General features: G+C 35.9%; 1 protein-coding gene across 1 annotated transcript in view; it reads right to left on the minus strand.

The window, feature by feature from the left end:
• Positions 1–19042, minus strand: part of Dok6 (docking protein 6) — a 335875-nt gene that overhangs the window by 79154 nt on the left and 237679 nt on the right. The window contains exon 4 of the mRNA XM_032885739.1: positions 17848–17967. Within this exon, the coding sequence (XP_032741630.1) occupies positions 17848–17967 (120 nt within the window). The remainder of the gene's footprint in view (positions 1–17847; positions 17968–19042) is intronic.

A 19042-nucleotide genomic window follows, 5' to 3' on the forward strand; every position in this document is an offset into this window, starting at 1 on the left:
CTAGAAAATGTCATACTGAGTTAGGTAACCCAAGCACAAAACCCACAAATGGTATGGATTCACTGGTAAGTGAATATTAGCCACAAAGCTTCAATTTCCCAACATACCATCCACAGAGTACATGAAACTCAAGAAGGATGACCAAAGTGCAGATGCTTTAGTCCTTCTTAGAAAGAGAACAAAAATATTCATAGGAGAAGATATAGAGACAAAGTTTCAAGCAGATTTTGAGTAATGGCCTTTCAGAGCCTGCCCTCTTGGGGCAGATACATACAGCCACCAAACCCAGACACTATTGCTGATGCCAAAATGCATGGTGACAGGAGCCTAATATAGTTGTCTCCTGAGTGGCTCTGCCAGAGCATGACAAATACAGAGTCTAATGCTTGCAGCCAACCATTGTACTGAGAATGGTGTCCATTGGAGGAGTTAGAGAAAGGACAAGTTGCTGAGGGGGTTCACAACCTCGTAAGGACAACAATACCAACCAATCAGAGCTCCAAGGGACTACGCCACCATCCAAAGAGTACACATGGACAGACCCATGACTCCAGCTGCATATGTAGCAAAGGATGGCTTTGTTGGGTACTACTGGGAGGAGTAGCTCTTGGTCCTGACAAGGCTGGACCCCCTGTGCAGGGGAATATCAGGGCAGTGAGGCAAGAAGGGGTTGGTGGTTGGTCAGTGAAAGGGGATAACATTTGAAATGTAAATAAAAATTATCCAATTAAAAATAAAGAAAATCCCCCTATAGGAAGAACCACATCAACCAACCAGATGCCCCAGATTTCCCAGGGACTAATCCACCAACTAAAGAGTACACAATGGTGCACCCATGGCTCCAGCTGCATATGTAGCAGAGGATGGCATTGTCTGGCAGCAATAGGAGGAGGTCTTGGTCCTGTGAAGGCATTTTCCCTATGAAGGGTAATGCCAGGGTGTTGAGGTAGGAGTGGGTTGGTAGAAGGGGTAGCATCCTCATAGAAACAGGGGGAGGGGAATGAGAGATAGGGAAACCAGGAAAGGGGATAAAATTTGAAATGTAAATACATAAACTATCCAAGAAAAGAAAAAGAAACTCTCCAATCTATCATCCATAAATCTACATCTTGATGTAGTTCAGAGTTGCAGACTAGCTGGTATACAAGAACACGTAACTTTATTTGAAATGTCCAAATAAGAAACAAAACTGAGTTTTGATTTAAACTAGTTTGTGTAACAAAGATGTGTAATGGAATCTTCAAGTATATTTTCTAGAGCATTTCACACAAGAATAAAAACAAGAGGTCAAATGAGCAACAAAAAAAGCAAACAAACACAAAACTAAACCATGCCTAAACATGTCTTTATTCATGGCTATAAGGTTACAACCTTAGTAATCATCCAGTAGGTATTATAAAATGGATTTGAATGGTTTTGGTCAGATGATGGTAGTCGTGGTCAAGAAACATGGTCTGCATGAAGGATCCCAGTCAGACTATGTAACAGAATGGGTCATTGGTTCACAGAAGGGATGAAGTCTTCCTCAACTTAGCTGGTGGGGCTTTGAATGGATCTAACTAGTATACAGACTAACCAGTGTATACTTATTTTTTTAAGTGTTGGGTATTTAGAGAAGTAGAGCTTAAAGTTGCAGAAGCAATTAGTCAGAGATATCATCTAGTGAGTAGAATTAAATAAGCAAAATGGAGGGAAATTACTTAGTCCTTTTAAATAATACTGCTTTTATTATTATTGATCATCCTAATAGATAGAACATATACCATGGCAAATAGTAAATTTCCGTACACCTCTTTTCTTTACTTTTAATTCTTATTTTTGAGAATTTTACACTTTTTTTATTTTTCATTCCAACATCTTCCCTTTGCAGGTCCTCTGAGATCCACTCTAAGTTCCTATAACCCCTTATTACAATTTCTGTTGTTTATATACTTCTGCATGTGGAGCCATATACCAGAGTGTTGATTACCATGAGTCACAGCTTTAAGGAAACTGATTCCCTTCCACAGAAGCTTTTCTATTATCGGGTTCATGAACCTTTTCTTCCTTCATCCTAAAATGTTACTTGTTCTGATCTTACGCATTTCTCGTACAGACAGTTCAGTTTATGTGAGCCTAAAAGTGAAGTGGTCCTCTCTTATCCCAAAGATGGTGTTTGGCTTCAGTCATTCTGAATATATAGCTCATAGAATCTCTAAACCTTTCTGGGAGGGGGGTGATACTGATGTTCCATTTGCGACAATGTACTACGCAGTCGGTTATTCATGGTTTTGTAGTCAGCCCCGAGTGTCTATATTAACCACCATCTACTGAACAAAGAAAAAAATTTTGATGCATTCTGAGAGCTAGACTACAGGTAGAGACATGCAAATTTAAAAGGCAGTTTGAGACTATGTCCAAAGATACTATACAGTTCTTCTTTGCACATCTTCCCCTACCCATGGTACCACAATAATTCCAATTTTTCTGGAGATACAAAGCACGGAGAGAAAACAGACAGAAAAATAGTCACATCCAGTTGCCAAATTTGTTTTGTAATAAATAGTATTTTCAGAAGGATGTCTTTGAAGTTTTTATCTAAAATTCATGCACTTAGCATGTTGCTAAATCAAGTGCTTTTGTGAGATCATGGTGCTACCATTAGTTTAGCTTTGCTAGAATAAGTTTGAGAAACGTTTGTTGGATGCTAATACATTATCTTTTGTCAAAATTATTCTTTTCATTAGCTGATTGCTGGCCATTTTTCTCTACTTTATCTGTTTTTTTTTTCTTTTTTGGTTCTTTTTTTTTTGGAGCTGGGGACCGAACCCAGGACCTTGCGCTTCCTAGGCAAGCGCTCTACCACTGAGCTAAATCCCCAACCCTCTCTACTTTATCTCATTGCTCCCTGTTCTTCGGATGTGGTGAATCTGGATATGATCAAATATAGCATTAAATAACCTACAAATCTAGAAGCCAAGAGAGGCTCATGTAATAAAACTCATCCCACCTTCCACAGTATTTGATTAAATCTAACAATAATTTCCAAATGGAATTCCTTATAGTGGCATATCTCTTCCTCTTATTTAAATAGTGCTCAGAAATATAAGTCTCATAAAATAAGTCATTCTTTAGATCTTAGGTTTTGAGTAATTTTTAAGTTTTATCTATAATTTCCATTCTGCCTATCAGTCTCAATTTCAGTTTCATTGTGTCCACATCAAAAAGTAGAACCCTTATTTATTTTTAACAAATATACATTTTATTAATAAATAAAACTAAAAATTATGTGCATTTATATATAAAACTAGTTATGAAATGGATATGACTATGCAGTCATAAATGTTGATGTTTTTGAATTTTACATGTTTTTCTATTAACTTACGATTTTATGAAGTAAAATTTGCTCTATGTACAGCTGTACTAAAATGTTTTTAAAGAATTGGCTAAGATTATTTATAAAAGAGAATATATAAGCTAAATTTATTCCTGTAATTAGTTCAAAACAGATGGAGATTTGGCAAGATGTGTTTTAGAAAAAACATAGTTTGTTTTTCTCCTTTCCTTGCTCCATAATATCACTTTATTATCCTCTTCTTGTTCCTGACATTACCTAAGCACATGCTCAGTGCATAGTTCAGTGGCATCCATGAGGATAGATATGTCTTCATGCCAGAAGTGACTCAGCCCTGTGATCTGGATTTAGCATCTCATCCTCCCTTCTGTCATGGGAAGTCAGTGCCTTGGAACCCACAAGGTAGTTATTCTCATTTGATCCAGCATAATCCCTTTGGTGGTAAGTGTCTTAGGAAAGGGAATAGAAAAAATGGGGAAACCTTGCAAATTAGATGCTAATATTGGAAGTTTGCTTCTGTGATGCTGTATTTAATGAACGATTCAATAATTGACTGTGTTTTGGAGGGTACAGAGAGTGAAGAGCATTTCAGAAAACTATTACAACATCCAGACCATTTCAGGGCTGTGCACTTTCATGAAAGATTCTCATTCCCATACAGGTCCAGGAATTGTTCCTTTTTGCTCTAGACTTCCATTCTCTTTCTGCAAAAGACATTTGGCATAGCTAGGCAAGTGTTCTGGTGTGGGTCATGTCAAGATAAGTCAAAGGGGCTAAACATAGGTATCTGATTGTTTTTTCAAGAAAATTCATGCATGATTGAAGCAATCAGTGTGGAACTATGGTCCACTGACTGATCAGCATCTGTGTATTTGACTAGCATGAGTAACTAGATCTTCTTCTTATCCCCACACTTTAGACCTGTCATTAGGAAAACAAAAAACACTTTAGCTCCAAACAAGTGCTAACATTCTCTACTCTCCAAAGAATTGTGTGTAATAATTCCCCATCATGGTTTAACTGTGTTTTGCCCATTATACACAGCTCTTTGGCTGTTGGATCTCTGAGCTCCAAAATCCTATTCTATAGTTGTAATTTCAGAATTGTGAGATACCATTTGTAAACATGATATTTTTGTAAGAATACAAGGAAAGAAAGAAGGAAGGAAAGGAAGAAAGAAAGAAAGAAAGAATGAATGAATGAACAATCAAAAGAAAGAAAGAAAAAAAGAAAGAATTTAGTCGATACTATCTAGGCAAAGGATCAAACACAGGTGTAGCATGAAGCACTGAGGGAGGAGTAAGCAACATGAATCCATGTGAAGAAATGAGCAAACACTTTAGATTTAGTACTCATATCTATCTGGGGTGGAATGTGGGTTCACTCTGTTGTGTGATACAATCTAACTTAATTTACATGAATTGATAAAGAATGAAAGGTAACCTCATTTTACACAGAAGAGAAGAAGACAGTGCTAGCCTATTCTATTTTACATAAATCTTTTTTAAAATTTCTACGTGACAGTGATATTGCAATGGTAACCCCTTAATTCAGGACCATAAGAGACTGAGACACAGGAGGAAGTCAAATATATATCCAGATACATCTTTAAATAATTAGCAGTAAAACAAAACATGACTTACACTTGTGAAAATTTATAGATCTTTTTGGAAAATATGATTTCATCACTACTTAAACTAGCAGTTTATCAAAATGTTTTATTACAATGTGGTTATAAATTGCATTTCCTGTTGCTATCTTCTCAATCCACAGGCTACTGGGGAGCACTCAAATACCTGTATTTCTTTATTAATCACTAGCACTTAAAATTCTTGATTTCTAATGCTCCAGTCATTTCCAAATTTTGCAAAACCTGACTGATGACAGAATTTTCAAAGTAAATCAAGTTTATTCAATAACTGAAAATAATTTAAAAATAAAGTTAATTATCGTTCTTTCTTGCAGAGGTAATTAATCTCCGTTTAGAGTGAATGTTGTAATAGCTGAGTAGTATTCCACTGTGCAAATGAACCACATTTTTAAATTTATTTTTTAGTTGAGGGACATCTAGGATGTTTCCCATTTGGGGTATTAAGACTAGATCTGCTATAAACATAGATGAGCAAGGGTCCTTGTGGAGTGATGGAGCATCTTTTGGGTATATGGTCCAGGAGTGATATAGTTTGGAAACGAAGTAGAACTATTCCCTGTTTTCTGAGACATGCCAAAATGATTTCTAAAGTGGTCGTACAAGTTTGCAGTTTGCACTTCTAGCAGCAATGATGCGCATTAATATGTATACATAGTAATATAAATTAAAATTATTTTTCACATAAAATATTTAACATTTTTCACACTTATTATAGTGTATGTCTTTTTATATGCTATTACTTATTCCCTGGGAATAAAGTCTCTAATAAATATAATGTTTTATTTTATAAATATACTAATATTTGGTGATTATCCATTTAAAAAATGCTGGTTAAGCCAATGTTTTCTAATTTATTATTAGCATGGAATTATGCTACTTTTAGCTCAATTTTTTGATAAATAACTTACTTAGTTTCACTGATAAGATTTGCTTTATATTTGTGTATATATTATAGATAGTTTTAAACATCCTTGATTACTTTATTTATTGAACACCAAAATCTGAATCATTGGACTGACTGTCACAAACTTTCAAGAATTGCTTGTAGTAGCATTGCGAATCCAAATATATATTTTTTTCTTTTAACTGATTTGTTGATTTGGGTGTTCTGCACATGAGGACCTTTTATTATAATATGATAAATATAGCCCATATTTTTATTAAATATTTCTTGTTATTTATTAAAAATTAGGAAGTAATTTTAATGCCATTATTATTAATAGTGAATTCTTGATTTTGGGAAGATATTTCCATATTTTGACATATAATGCAATGTTTACATCTTTTGTTTTTTAGAATACTGGGACATGGAATATTTCTGTCAAGTCAAAACATTCACTTCTACCATGTTCTAACTAATCGTTTAGAAGCAAGCAACACCTGGTTTTTAGCACTTGGGATATTTTTCCTATAGTAGTAGGCTCTTGTGAATTGACAGAAGCCAACTTTAGCAAAGCATTAATTTCTTCCATCGGTGACTTTCTTTTTTTATTTACTTTACCTAAAAATATTGTGGGTGATTTTGGCATTTATAAATTTGATTTTTGTTGGATTTTGGCTGATTTATTTTTATAGTTCATCATTTTAGTGTTATATGTAAGTGGGAGTTGTCTTTAATTTTACCAATCTTAAATTAATCCTTGAGCATGCTATTCACTAGAGAGTATGATTTTGTTGTCCGACAAAACTTTTCTTGGGGATCCCATGACAGATCAAAATATGGACACCACCAAATTTCAACTTGGTTAACCAGTGAGATTTAACATGGCTACTTAGAGAAATGTGGATAAAGGGTTACTTACAGGAACAGAAATGGCTCTAAGACAACTGTATCATCAAAGTCCACCCCACTACAAGTGACAGCTCTCAAAATCTGGGAACCTGAAACATACTGTACAACTTGCACACAGATCAACAAGTTGGAGAGTATTTTTTCAAATGACTCACTTGATCTAAACCTCTTCCATTCTACTGGACTGGTCTTGGAGTCTTCTTTGAAGCTGACTTCACTATTTGAGGGGACGCCCAGCTTTTCTTACTTACTCTGGCATGGAGAGTACTAATGAATCTGTTTAGTTTCAGGGACTTTTTGAAACTACTTTAATTTTTACCTTCCTGTTTAAGGAGCTTCCCTGAAGGAGGGAGTGTTTTGATCTCTGGAGTTGAACCAGTTCTAGATCAAACGTGTTTGATCTAGAACACGTTTTTTTTTTAATTCCTTAATTTTCTATGGCTACCTGAAATAGTACTTATGATCTGGAGACTAGGTAATTTGAAAAATTGAAATCTAGACATGTACACTTATCATGCTTGCTCACCAACATTGTTGGAGGTCTTGGGATAGGTTTGTGTGGAAGAGGAACACAGAGACCTAGACAGAAAGAGACAGAGATGGAGAGGTGTGGGTGTATTTGTTTAATATTTCTTATTAGTTATAAAGTACTCTGACTCAATGTGGAAGTAATTGACAGTATGAAACAAAGATGATCACAGTAAAAAAAAATTAACCTACAACCACTCTTATCTCAGCACCCACATTTATCTTTCGCCTTCAAAATCATTTGTATAAATATCTATCCTAAGTGAGCTTAGAAGCACAGCAAATTGTATGAAGAGTTGATAAAAATGGAGAAGAAATAGCAATTCTGAAGGCAAAATAAGATGCAGTCAAAACCAAACTGTTTGACTTTCCTCAATTAGAGAGTAGTGTGTGATCAACACAAACTACATTACAATAATTTTTTATGGAGTCTGCAAATCTATAGTCCTTATATCTCAGGATAAAAAGTTCCATGTAAACCTAAGTTTGCTATTGAAAATTAAACACAATTATACTTAGGAAATAAAATGATTTATAATCTGATATAAAAATAAGTTAAGGGTGAAAAGTGCTAAATCTATAATGGCAAATATTTCCTAAATGATTTATTTGAATCAATAAAAATTAATAATTTCACATTGACCAACAGGCCACAATTGAAACTCCCAAACATCAGAAGTTGTTCCCAACAACTCTTCACAAATTGATGGCAAGGTCTTATTGCTGAAAAAAACACATTTATTTCATTGAACACAGAGAACTTGAACTGGTGTCTAACTAGTAGCTAAACCCCTACTGACTAGCATTCATGTTCCTGGAAGGCACTCTGTAGACTACCACGGGGAAAAGGTAATCATTATTAACCCAGCTACAAACTTCATGATATACAATAGTTTTCTTTCTGTAATATATACTGGTACTACAGTGGTACAAATGTTACAAAAGTAAGCAATATTTTAACTGGGATTTGAGGCACACTTCATGAAAAGAACCCTATATTTGACACTGCTAAAGGGGTCAAATACTTGAGACTAGATGGACCATGGGACTAGGGGGAAAATGAAATACTATTGTTCTGCAATAACAATACAGCAATAAAATGATACATAGTAACATCCTTCTGTAACTACAAATCAGGACCTCACTCATCCCCTCATCAGAAAATTTTTTTCTTGCAGTAGTAGGTGAGAAACGTAGAGGAAATTTAGCCAAGCAGCATGGTTTTCTAGCAAGGAATTGCATCCAGTGACCTTCTAGTTCTGTGTGATATGGCTGGAATAACCTAAGTATACGATTTTTAGGTAAATTTATTCTGTAGAAGGAGGCAGTCCACTATCCAAAGACTATACATGGACTCACCTTGGGCTCCAAACCTCATAAGTAGTAATGAATAGCCTAGTAATAGCACCAGTGGAAGGGGAAGCCCTTGGTCCTGCCAAGACTGAACCCCAGTGAACGTGATTGTTGGGGGAGGGTGGTAATGGGGGAGGATGGGGAGGCAACACCCATACAGAAGGGAGAGAGGGGTTATGGGGATGTTGGCTGTGAAACCGGGAAGGGGAATAACAATCGAAATGTAAATAAGAGATAATCAAGTTAATAAAGATGGGAAAAAAAAGAAGGAGGCAGTCATTTTGGAAATGACACCTAATTTAGTGACACACAAAGGGATGAGTCAGAAAAAGATTTGACAGAATGGTCAGATATAGGCTATGCCCAACTATAAGAAGAGAGAGAAGCTATTTAAAAATAGCTCAAAGTCAGTCAGGGAGGCAGTACAGTGAGTTCAGTGCAGTGGAGTTGAGTTTTTTCATGAGTTCTTGTAGTTTAACAGAGGCAGTTAAGATCAGAGAATAAGGAGCCAGAAGATTAGAACAAATTGTCAAAGTTAGTTTGAGGCCAAGCAGAGCAATTCAGTGAGAAGCTGAAAGAAGCCACATTGAGTCAGTCAGCTTGAAGAGGCATTTGAACCAGAAAAGCTGAGTTGAACCAGCCAATCAGAATCCAAAAAGGACTAGAAAGAGTGAAGTTATTTAGCAGAAAGCCTTTGAGATGGCAATTACATCTGATAAAGAAAAATTCCTCTTATAAGAAACTAACATAGAAATCCAAAAGTTGAAAATGTGCAGATTGAGAGAATTTGAAGTCCTCATACCTAAATGGGAATTCTTCATCAAAGCCATTCTCCTAAGGTTCAGAGATTTATGTAAAAGAGGAGGTAGAAAGATTGTCAGAGCCAGATGACTAAAAAATAAAAATAAAAATAAATAGAAACAGTGTCAGGCATAAAAGGATTGAAGGACACATAAACATTATGGGAGCATGCAAATGCCTTCATAGGCTTAAGGCAGATGGGGTCCTAGCAGTGAGAAAAGGGAGTGGACATGAGCTCCCATTTTTTTCTTTTTCTAAATTATATATATATATATATATATGTGTGTGTGTGTGTGTGTGTGTGTGTGTGTGTATACACACACAATTTAAAATGTTATCCCCTTTCCCCCACCCAACCACCCAACCACCAACCCCTTGCCGACCCCCTACCCTGACATTCCCCTACAATGGGAGTGGGTGTCCAGCCTTGGCAGGATCAAGGGTTTCTCCAACAATTTTAATTCTAAACATTAAACATTTATGCACCAAGCACAAAGGCACCAAAACTCAATAAGAAACACTACTACAGCTAAAAATCACAAGTTGATCTTCATACAGTGTTAGTGGATGGCTTCAATACCCCACACTCACCAACAGATAGGTTATCCAAAAACTAAGCAGAGAAATGCTGAAGTTAAAACATTCACAGAACATTTTACTTAAACAGTAAAGAGTATACCTTCATCTCTTATCTTGAGGTCTTTGATTCACTTGGACTTAGGTTTTGTGAAGAGTGATAAATGTGGATCTACTTGCATTTTTCAAAATGCAGACATCCAGTTAGACCAACACCATTTGTTGAAGATGCTTTTTTCCCCCATTGTATACTTTTGGCTTTTTTTTTTTTTATCAAAAATCAAGTGTTCAGAGATGTGTGGGTTTTATTTTCTGCATCTTTGATTCAATTCCACTGACCAACCTGTCTGTTCCTATTCCAATACCATCCAGTTTCTATCACTATTGCTCTGTGGTCCAGCTTCAGGGATAATGATTCCTCCCAAAGTTCTTTTACTGTTCTGAATTGGTTTGGCTATCCTGGATTTTTTTATTTTTTCAGTATGAAGTTGAGAATTAATCTCTCAAGCTTTATAAAAGGGTGTTTTGTAATTTCTATGAGGATTGCATTGAATCTGTGAACTGCTTTTAGTCAGACGGCCATTTTCACCTATGGTAATCCTAATAATTGATAAGCATAGGCGATATTGCCATCTTCTTATGTCTTCTTTATTTCTTCAGGCACTTGAAGTTCTTGTCAACAGGTCTTGCACTCCACTGATTAAGAGTTTGACTTATAGAGGTTTCTATTCCTGCATAAACATCATGACCAAGAAGCAAGTTGGTGAGGAAAAGGTTTATTCAGCTTACACTTCCACATTGCTGTTCATCACCAAAGGAAGTCAGGACAGGAACTCACACAGGGTAGGAACCTGGAGGCAAGAGTGAATGCAGAAGCCATGGAGGGGTGCTGCTTACTGGCTTGCTTCCCCTGGCTTGCTCAGCTTGCTTTCTTACAGAACACAAGACTACCAACCCAGGGATGGCACCACCCACAATGATCCCACCCACCCTTGATCACTAATTGAGAAAATGCCTTACAGCTGGATCTCATGGAGGCATTTCCTCAAGGGAGGCTCCTGTCTCTGTGATAACTCCAGCTTGTGTCAAGTTGACACACAAAACCAGCCAGTACAGACTTACACCAAGATATTTAATATATTTGTTATTGTGATTGTTGGGCTTTTTTCCTAATTTTTCTCAGCCCATTTATCATTGATATAAGTAGGGCTACTGATTTCCTTGAGGTAATTTTGTATCCTGCCACATTGCTGAAGTTGTTTATCAGCTGTAGGAATTCTTGTGTAGAATTTTGTGTGTTGCTTACATATAGCATCATATTATCTGTGAATAGTGATACATTGACTTCTTCCTTTCCAATTTGAATCCCCTTGATCTGCTTTTGGTGTCTTATTGCTCTGGCTAGAACATCAAGTATTGTATTGAAGATAGAGAGAATGGGCAGCTTTATCATGTCTGATTTTAATGTAATTGTTTTAGTTTCTCTTCATTTAATTTGATGTTGGCTATTGTCTTGGTGCATATTGCTTTTATTTTTTATTGGAATTTTTATTTACATTTCAAATGTTATTCCCTTTCCTGATTTCCCATCCATAGGCCCCCATTTCACCCACTTCTTCTATGAAGGTGTTCCCCCTCTCCAATATGCCCTCCTTTCCAGCACTGATATTCCCCTACAATGGGGGGTCCAGCCTTGGTAGGACTAAGGGCTTCTCCTCCCATTAGTATCCAACAAGGCCATCCTCTGATACATATGCAGCTGGAGACATGGGTCTGTTCATGTGTACTCTTTGGGTAGTGGTTTAGTCCCTGGGAGCTTGGGTTGGTTTGTATTGTTCTTATGGGGCTGCAAGACCCATCAGCTCCTTCAAAGCTTTCTCTAACTCCTCCAATGGAGACTCTGTTCTCAGATCAATGGTTTGCAGCTAGCATTTGGTTCTGTATTTGTCATGCTCTGGCTGAGCCTCTCAGGAGACAGCTATATCAGACTCCTGTCAGCATGCACTTGTTGGCTTCATCAATATTGTCTAGGTTTGGTGGCTGTATATATATGGGCTGGATCCCCACTTGGGGAAGGCATTCCTTCAGTTTCTGCTCCAAACTTTCTCTCCATATTTCCTCCTATGAATATTTTTATTCCCCCTTTTAAGAAGAACTGAAGCATCTGCACTTTGGTCATCCTTCTTCTTCAGTTTCATGAGGTCTGTGGATTGTATCTTGTGTAATTCGAGCCTTGGGGCTAATATCCACTTATTAGTGAGTGCATACTCACTACTCATTTTTTTCTTTTCTTTTTTTTTGTGATTGGGTTACCTCACTCAGGATAACATTTTCTAGTTCCATCCATTTGCCTATGAATTTCATGAACTCATTGTTTTTGATAGCTGAGTAGTACTCCCTTGTGTTAGACGTACCACATTTTCTATACCCATTCCACCGTCGAAGGGCATTTGGGTTATTTTCAGCTTCTGGCTATTATAAATAAAGCTGCGATGAACATAGTGGAGTATGTATCCTTGTTATATGTTGGACCATCATTTGGGTATATGCCCAGGAGTGGTATAGCTGGTAATACTATATCTAATTTTCTGAGGAATCTCCAGACTAATGTCTAGAGTAGTTGTACCAGTCTGCAATCCCACCAGCAATGGAGGAATGTTCCTCTTTCTCCACATCCTTACCAGCATCTGTTGTCACCTGAGTTTTTGATCTTAGCCATCTGACTGGTGTGAGGTGGAATCTCAGGGTTGTTTTGATTGGCATTTCTCTGATGACTAAGGATGTTGAATATCAATATTCCTTAGCTAAGATTTCTTTGTTTAGTCCCATTTTGTGATAGGGTTATTTGAATCTCTAGAGTCTAACTCTTGATTTCTTTGAATATATTGGATATTAGCCCTTTATCATATGTAGGATTGGTAGAGATCTTTTCCCAATCTGTTGGTTGCTGTTTTGTCCCAATGACAGTGTCCTTTACCTTACAGAAGCTTTGCAATTTTATGAGGTCCTATTTGTTAATTCTTGATCTTAGAGCATAAGCCATCAGTGTTCTGTTCAGGAAATTTTCCCCAGTGCCCATGTGTTCCTGGCTCTTCCCCACTTTTTGTCTATTAGTTTTAGTTTATCTGGTTTTGTGTGGATGTCCTTGATTCACTTGGACTTGAGCTTTGTACAGGGTGATAAGAATAGATCAATTTGCATTCTTCTACATGCTGATCTCCAGTTGAACCAGCACCATTTGTTGGAAATTCCATATTTTTTATACTGAATGGTTTTAACTTCTTTGTCAAAGATCAAGTGATCAAAGGTATGTGGGTTCATTTCTGGGTCTTCAATTCTATTCCATTAATCTGCCTGCCTGTCTCTGTGTCAATAACATAGGGTTTTTATCATTATTGCTCTGTAATACAGCTTGAGGTCAGGGATGGTGATTCCCCTAGAACTTCTTTTATTGTTGAGGATAATTTTCGCTCTCCTGAGTGTTTTGTTTTTCCAAATCAATTTGAAAATTACTCTTTCTAACTCTATGAAGAATTGAGTTGGAATTTCGATGGGGATTGCATTGAATCTATAGATTGCTTTTGGTAAAATGGTCATTTTTACTATATTAATCCTGCCAATCCATGAGCATGGGAGATCTTTCCATCTTCTGAGATCTTCTTCAATTTCTTTCTTCAGAGACTTGAAGTTCTTATCATACAGATATTTCACTTGCTTTGTTAGAGTCACGCCGAGGTATCATGTGTCATTTGTGAAGATAGTAAAGGGTGTCATTTTTCTAATTTCTTTCTCAGCCTGTTTATCCTTCGAATAGAGCAAGGCTACTGATTTGTTTGAGTTAATTTTATATCCAGCCACTTTGCTGAAGTTGTTTATCAGGCTTAGTAATTTTCCAGTGGAACTTTTGGGGTCACTTAAGTATATTACCATATCATGTGCAAGTAGTGATATTTTGACTTCTTCCTTTCCAATTTTTATCCTTTTGACCTCCTTTTGTTGTCTCATTGGTCTGGCTCAGACTTTGAGTACTATATTGAATAAGTAGGGAGAGAGAACTCCCACTTCTAATTAAGAAGATAATGCAACTGAAACACACTGGTTAAAGAATTTTATTTTTCTCCAGTGTAGTCTGACCAGCTATATTAACATTTCAGAGTAGTGCCAGACCCAGCAGGAGGTGGCCAACATTAACAATTTCATTTGTAAGTTTATAGACATACAATTTTTACTGTATTGGATTACTTTCTCATATTGGTCTTTTGCTTGTATATTTTGTGTCTATGTGAAGTGTGTGTGTGTGTGTGTGTGTGTGTGTGCGTGCTTGTGTGTTTTCTAACTTTTGTTTGATTTTTCAAGAGAAGAAACATTAAGTTTGGTGGATATAGAATGGAGGAATTGAAGGTGAGGAAAACAATATTCAAATCATCTTGTGTGAGAATACTTTTATGATAAGAAAAACATCAAAAACTGAATGACTTCAAGGAGGAAATAAATTAATGATTCCACTTATTTTGAAAGTCTTTTATGCTTAAGAACAATTACAGTGATTAAGAGTAAATTAAAGGAAAAGCCTCTTTAAATATGTAAATTGTAAATATGATTAATTATCAAACTAAACATTAAATATCCACTTCATAACTTTTCAATAAAATAACTCAGTATACATCTATTGGATAGATATTTCCTTCAAGTCCACCGTCAAACTCACAGGAGAGGATTCATGCTAGCGAGAAACTCACCTTAATGTCAACTTGACCATAAAAATTTACAGACTTCTAGTTTTTATCTCATTAAACTCTCTAATCATTATCATTTACACAGCAGCGAGTTACTGACAAGAAAGTGAGAAAATTTGGGTATATATTCAAGTTTCATGGTTTCTAGTCTTATTAGTAATTATCTAGTCACAGTATAGTCTGTGATCTTATTGTGTTGAGTTGTATTATTTTATTGTCTTCCTGTAGTAGTATGAATAGAGATTTTCAAATATTTTTGCTTTTCTTAATCAGTAAAAGGAATAAAAGATAAAGGAATGCAGACTCTTAGTACCTTGAACAACAGCTATTCTGGAGGGCTTAGTAGTCAAGGGAAAGGTGATTTGTAGGGAAAGAAAATACTCCAACCCACAAATTTTCTTTTTATTGCTAAATACTGAAGTATCTCAATAAGATTGCATGCATGTGTACATCCAGAATGTGTGACAAACTAATATTGTTTTGTAGGGTGATGCTAGATTTAGCTTCAGATGTCAACGTAAGACAACTCACCCATTTTGGAAGAGAAAATATCAATTAAAGAATTGCCTAGATAATATTGACCTTTTGTTACATTTGTAAAATTTTTTACTATAATTTCCTTTCCTCCCTCCATATCTTTCCACATCCCTTGCTCTCTAACAAATTCAAGACTTTTTCTTTAATTGTTGTAGCATGAATATATATGTTAAAATTATGATCATATATATGATAAGTTTATTATTAAGGTGTGTACATATATTTCTTAATCATATTTTAAGTAAAATAAGAGAGTATACTGTCTATAGAATATGTGTTTCCGTCAAGACCACCACAAATCCTAAGAGTAAGTATCCAAGCTAGTTAAAAACTCACTTTAGTTTTCAGTGTAACATTTGCAGCTTTCTGTTATTTATCTCAGAGAATCTCTCAAATCAAACACACACACACACACACACACACACACACACACACACACCTCATTCTGTACAACACTACTTATTTGTCTGTTTTTAATGGGTAAACCATTTGATAGTGAATGAGCAATTGTTGCACTCTTCCCTGGAGAAGACTATTTCTTTCATTATCAGTATTCCTTAGTTGCTTGTAGATCTCTGCATAGGGTTGAGGCATTATGGTCTTTCCACTTGCAGGTTGATACATCTATTGTTTCTCATCAACTCAAATTTAGCCAGTTTTTTACACAGTGTTTTATCACAGTAATAGAAAGCCAAACTGGAAAATGCAACATGTATATTCTGTCATTTAAATGAACGTATAATCACATTCTCCAGTTCAATAATCATTATAGATTGTGAAATAGATATTTAAATTATTTAAAATTACATATACAAATTCCATGTTTAATATTATCAAAACTTATTCTCAGGCAGGTCTTCTTAGCTATAGTGGTATTATAATTTCAAGTCCATTATAAAGTTTATAGTTGAATTGTTTTTGCTTTATTTGTATTTATTTTAAAGAGAAAAATATGTATTTATTATAAAGCTCTTGTATATAATTTAATGCTTGCATATTCTGGAGTCCAAATTGAAATTTTTCTTTCACATTACAGAAAAATCCAGAGAATCTTCAAACTGAAACAGAATTGTAGTCCGCCGAAGGATTACATTATCCATTTGGATGGAACCCATATGCAATTCCACTTATTTGATGTGAAGCCGCATGGTTTATGATGGATACACATCATGGTAGGTATTTCTATCCCCAAGCTTTATTTATATATTTCCCCTATTTCCTTATGCTCTTGACATCTTATCACTCATAGTTTTAACATCTTAAACTTGAATGAGTAGTGTATATTACACAACACAGTTATGGCTGTTCTGTACTTACAACAGCTCCCAGAAACAATCAGAGAAATGGAAATCTGAGTGAGTGTGGGAGTGAACTGAGAACATAAAAAATTACAAAAGATTTTCTGGAATTCTTTGTTAAAAAAAACTGTAAAAATGAGGCAGCCTTTGACATAAATATCTAGATGCATATGTATATGTGTTTTTGATCAGTCAGCAAGAAATGATTTAGTTTCTCATTTTAGCAGCAAAGAAAACAGTCTTTTGATAGACTGTCAGATAATGATGTTTGTTAACAACATTGCTCTCTGTAACAACAAGATTGCTACATGCTTTTACCTGTGCTACTAATTTATGTTAACCTGTAACTCCTCAAATTCTTGTTAAAAAGGAGCATCAACTTTAACCAATAATACTGATTGAGTACCACCGAAATGTTTCTACTTTCATGATACTATATTTGTTGCTTGTAATGATAATTTTTCAGTTAGATAAAAGGGGTTGATGATGCATTAAAAATTGTTACAAATATAGCCTAAAACAACACATTGAACAATATATTGCTAGATGAATCTGGCTTCATTAACATTACTGACCAAGTCTATGAAACTCTAGACATCATGCGATAGCGACATAACTATGAATTTAAATACTGTACCAGGTAAACACAAAAGCCACCTTCTCAGCAAGAGAAATACTAGCCAAATACTCTACAGATTTAATATCCAGATAAACCAAATGTATTAATATAAACTGTAATCTCTATCAAACATGAAAGAAGATAAAATAATGTTATTCATTCTAAAGCCATATGCACAAAACATAAGGACTTCATAAGTTTTTAGACATGTGGCTTTGTCACTAAAAAGAAACCAGGGATGTGGGTTGAACCTTAGAACTTTCTAAAGATGCTACCTCACCACCAAATATTTCTAAATAACGTATTAAAAAGTTTTCTTTCTTTTTCCAACTTTTTATTAATTCTTAGAGAATTCCATATATTGCTTTTTGATTATATTTACTCCCCTCCTGCAACTCTTCCCAGGTTCACCTTGCTTTCATAAACACCAAACTTTGTGTCCCCATTTATTATTCAGTCTATTATTTTTAATTTGTTCTTTTTATATGCTCTTGGATGTGTTGCTTTCATGGGAGTTCATTCATGACCAGGGGCCACAAACTTAAAGAAAAGAACTCCCCTAAACATGAATTTTCTTCTCCAATGTCAACCCACCTGACAAAATAGAAAAGTAGGTACTCACCATTCTGTTCCCGCTGCACCCCAGCTGCCAGCAGGTCAGGCTCCCCTAGGCTGATGTCATTCAGCCTTGTCCCCAGGCATTCCATGCAAAGATGTTTGCACCATTCCTCAGCCTCCAGCTCTGCAAATAAGCACACATATTAGGATAGGGGTAATATAGTAGGTGAATGCTTCCTGAACTTTGCTCCGAGAAGCTGGTAAGGACTGGACAAAGAAAGCTATATTGAAGCAGGAAAAAATTCTCATAGTTGCTTCTCATTATTTTGTTTTTATTTTTATTTGTCAAGTGTTTGTGTATGTGTGTGTGTGTGTGTGTGTGTGTGTGTGTGTACCCCCCAATAGAAGCCAGAAGAAGACATCAGATTCCGAGGTGCTGGAGTTGTAGCTGGTTGTAGATTGCCTAAAGTGTATGCTAAGAACTGAACTTGCAGCCAAACATTGAACTGAGAATAGGGTCCCCAGTGGAGGAATTAGAGAAAGGACTAAAGTAGCTGAAGAGTTTGCAACCCCATAAGAAGAACAACAATATCAACCAACCAGTCCCCCCCTCTCTCGAGTTCCCAGGGACTAAGCCACCAACCCAAGAGTACACTGGGATGGACCTATGGCTCCATATGTAGCATATGTAGCAAAGGATGGCCTTGTCAGGCATCAGTGGTAAGAAGAGTCCTTGGTCCTGTCAAAGTGCGATGCCCCAGTGTAGGGGAATGTCAGGACAGGGAGATGAGAGAGGAGCACGTGGGTGGGTGGGGGAGCACCCTTATAGAAGCAGGGGGAGGCAAGGTGGGATAGCAGGTTTCTGAAATGTAAATAAAATGTAAATAAAAAGTCCAATAAAAATATCAAGTTTGGAAAAAACTATATAAAGAAAATTAGGAACATGCTTCTCTTGGCTGACTTTAAGTAAATAATGATTTTAAAAAAACTGGAAAAAAAAAGAACTGAACTAAAGTCCTCTGAGAAAAGCAGCATATATGCTTGACCACTGAGTGAGCCATTTCTCTGGCCTCTAATTCACATTTTGACACTACATTACAGGCAGTTTTATGTACTAGTCATAATGCTACTCATTCTAGACTATTGTAGAATGAGTTTTTGACATAAATTTCTTCAAGTAGTAATTTTAAAATATGGAAATATACATGTGAATGGTTTAAAGAAAAACTATATGAAGCATGCAGCTCTTTGCCTGATTT

Source organism: Rattus rattus, chromosome 15 (genome assembly GCF_011064425.1).
Source record: "Rattus rattus isolate New Zealand chromosome 15, Rrattus_CSIRO_v1, whole genome shotgun sequence".
Classification (NCBI taxonomy): domain Eukaryota; kingdom Metazoa; phylum Chordata; class Mammalia; order Rodentia; family Muridae; genus Rattus; species Rattus rattus.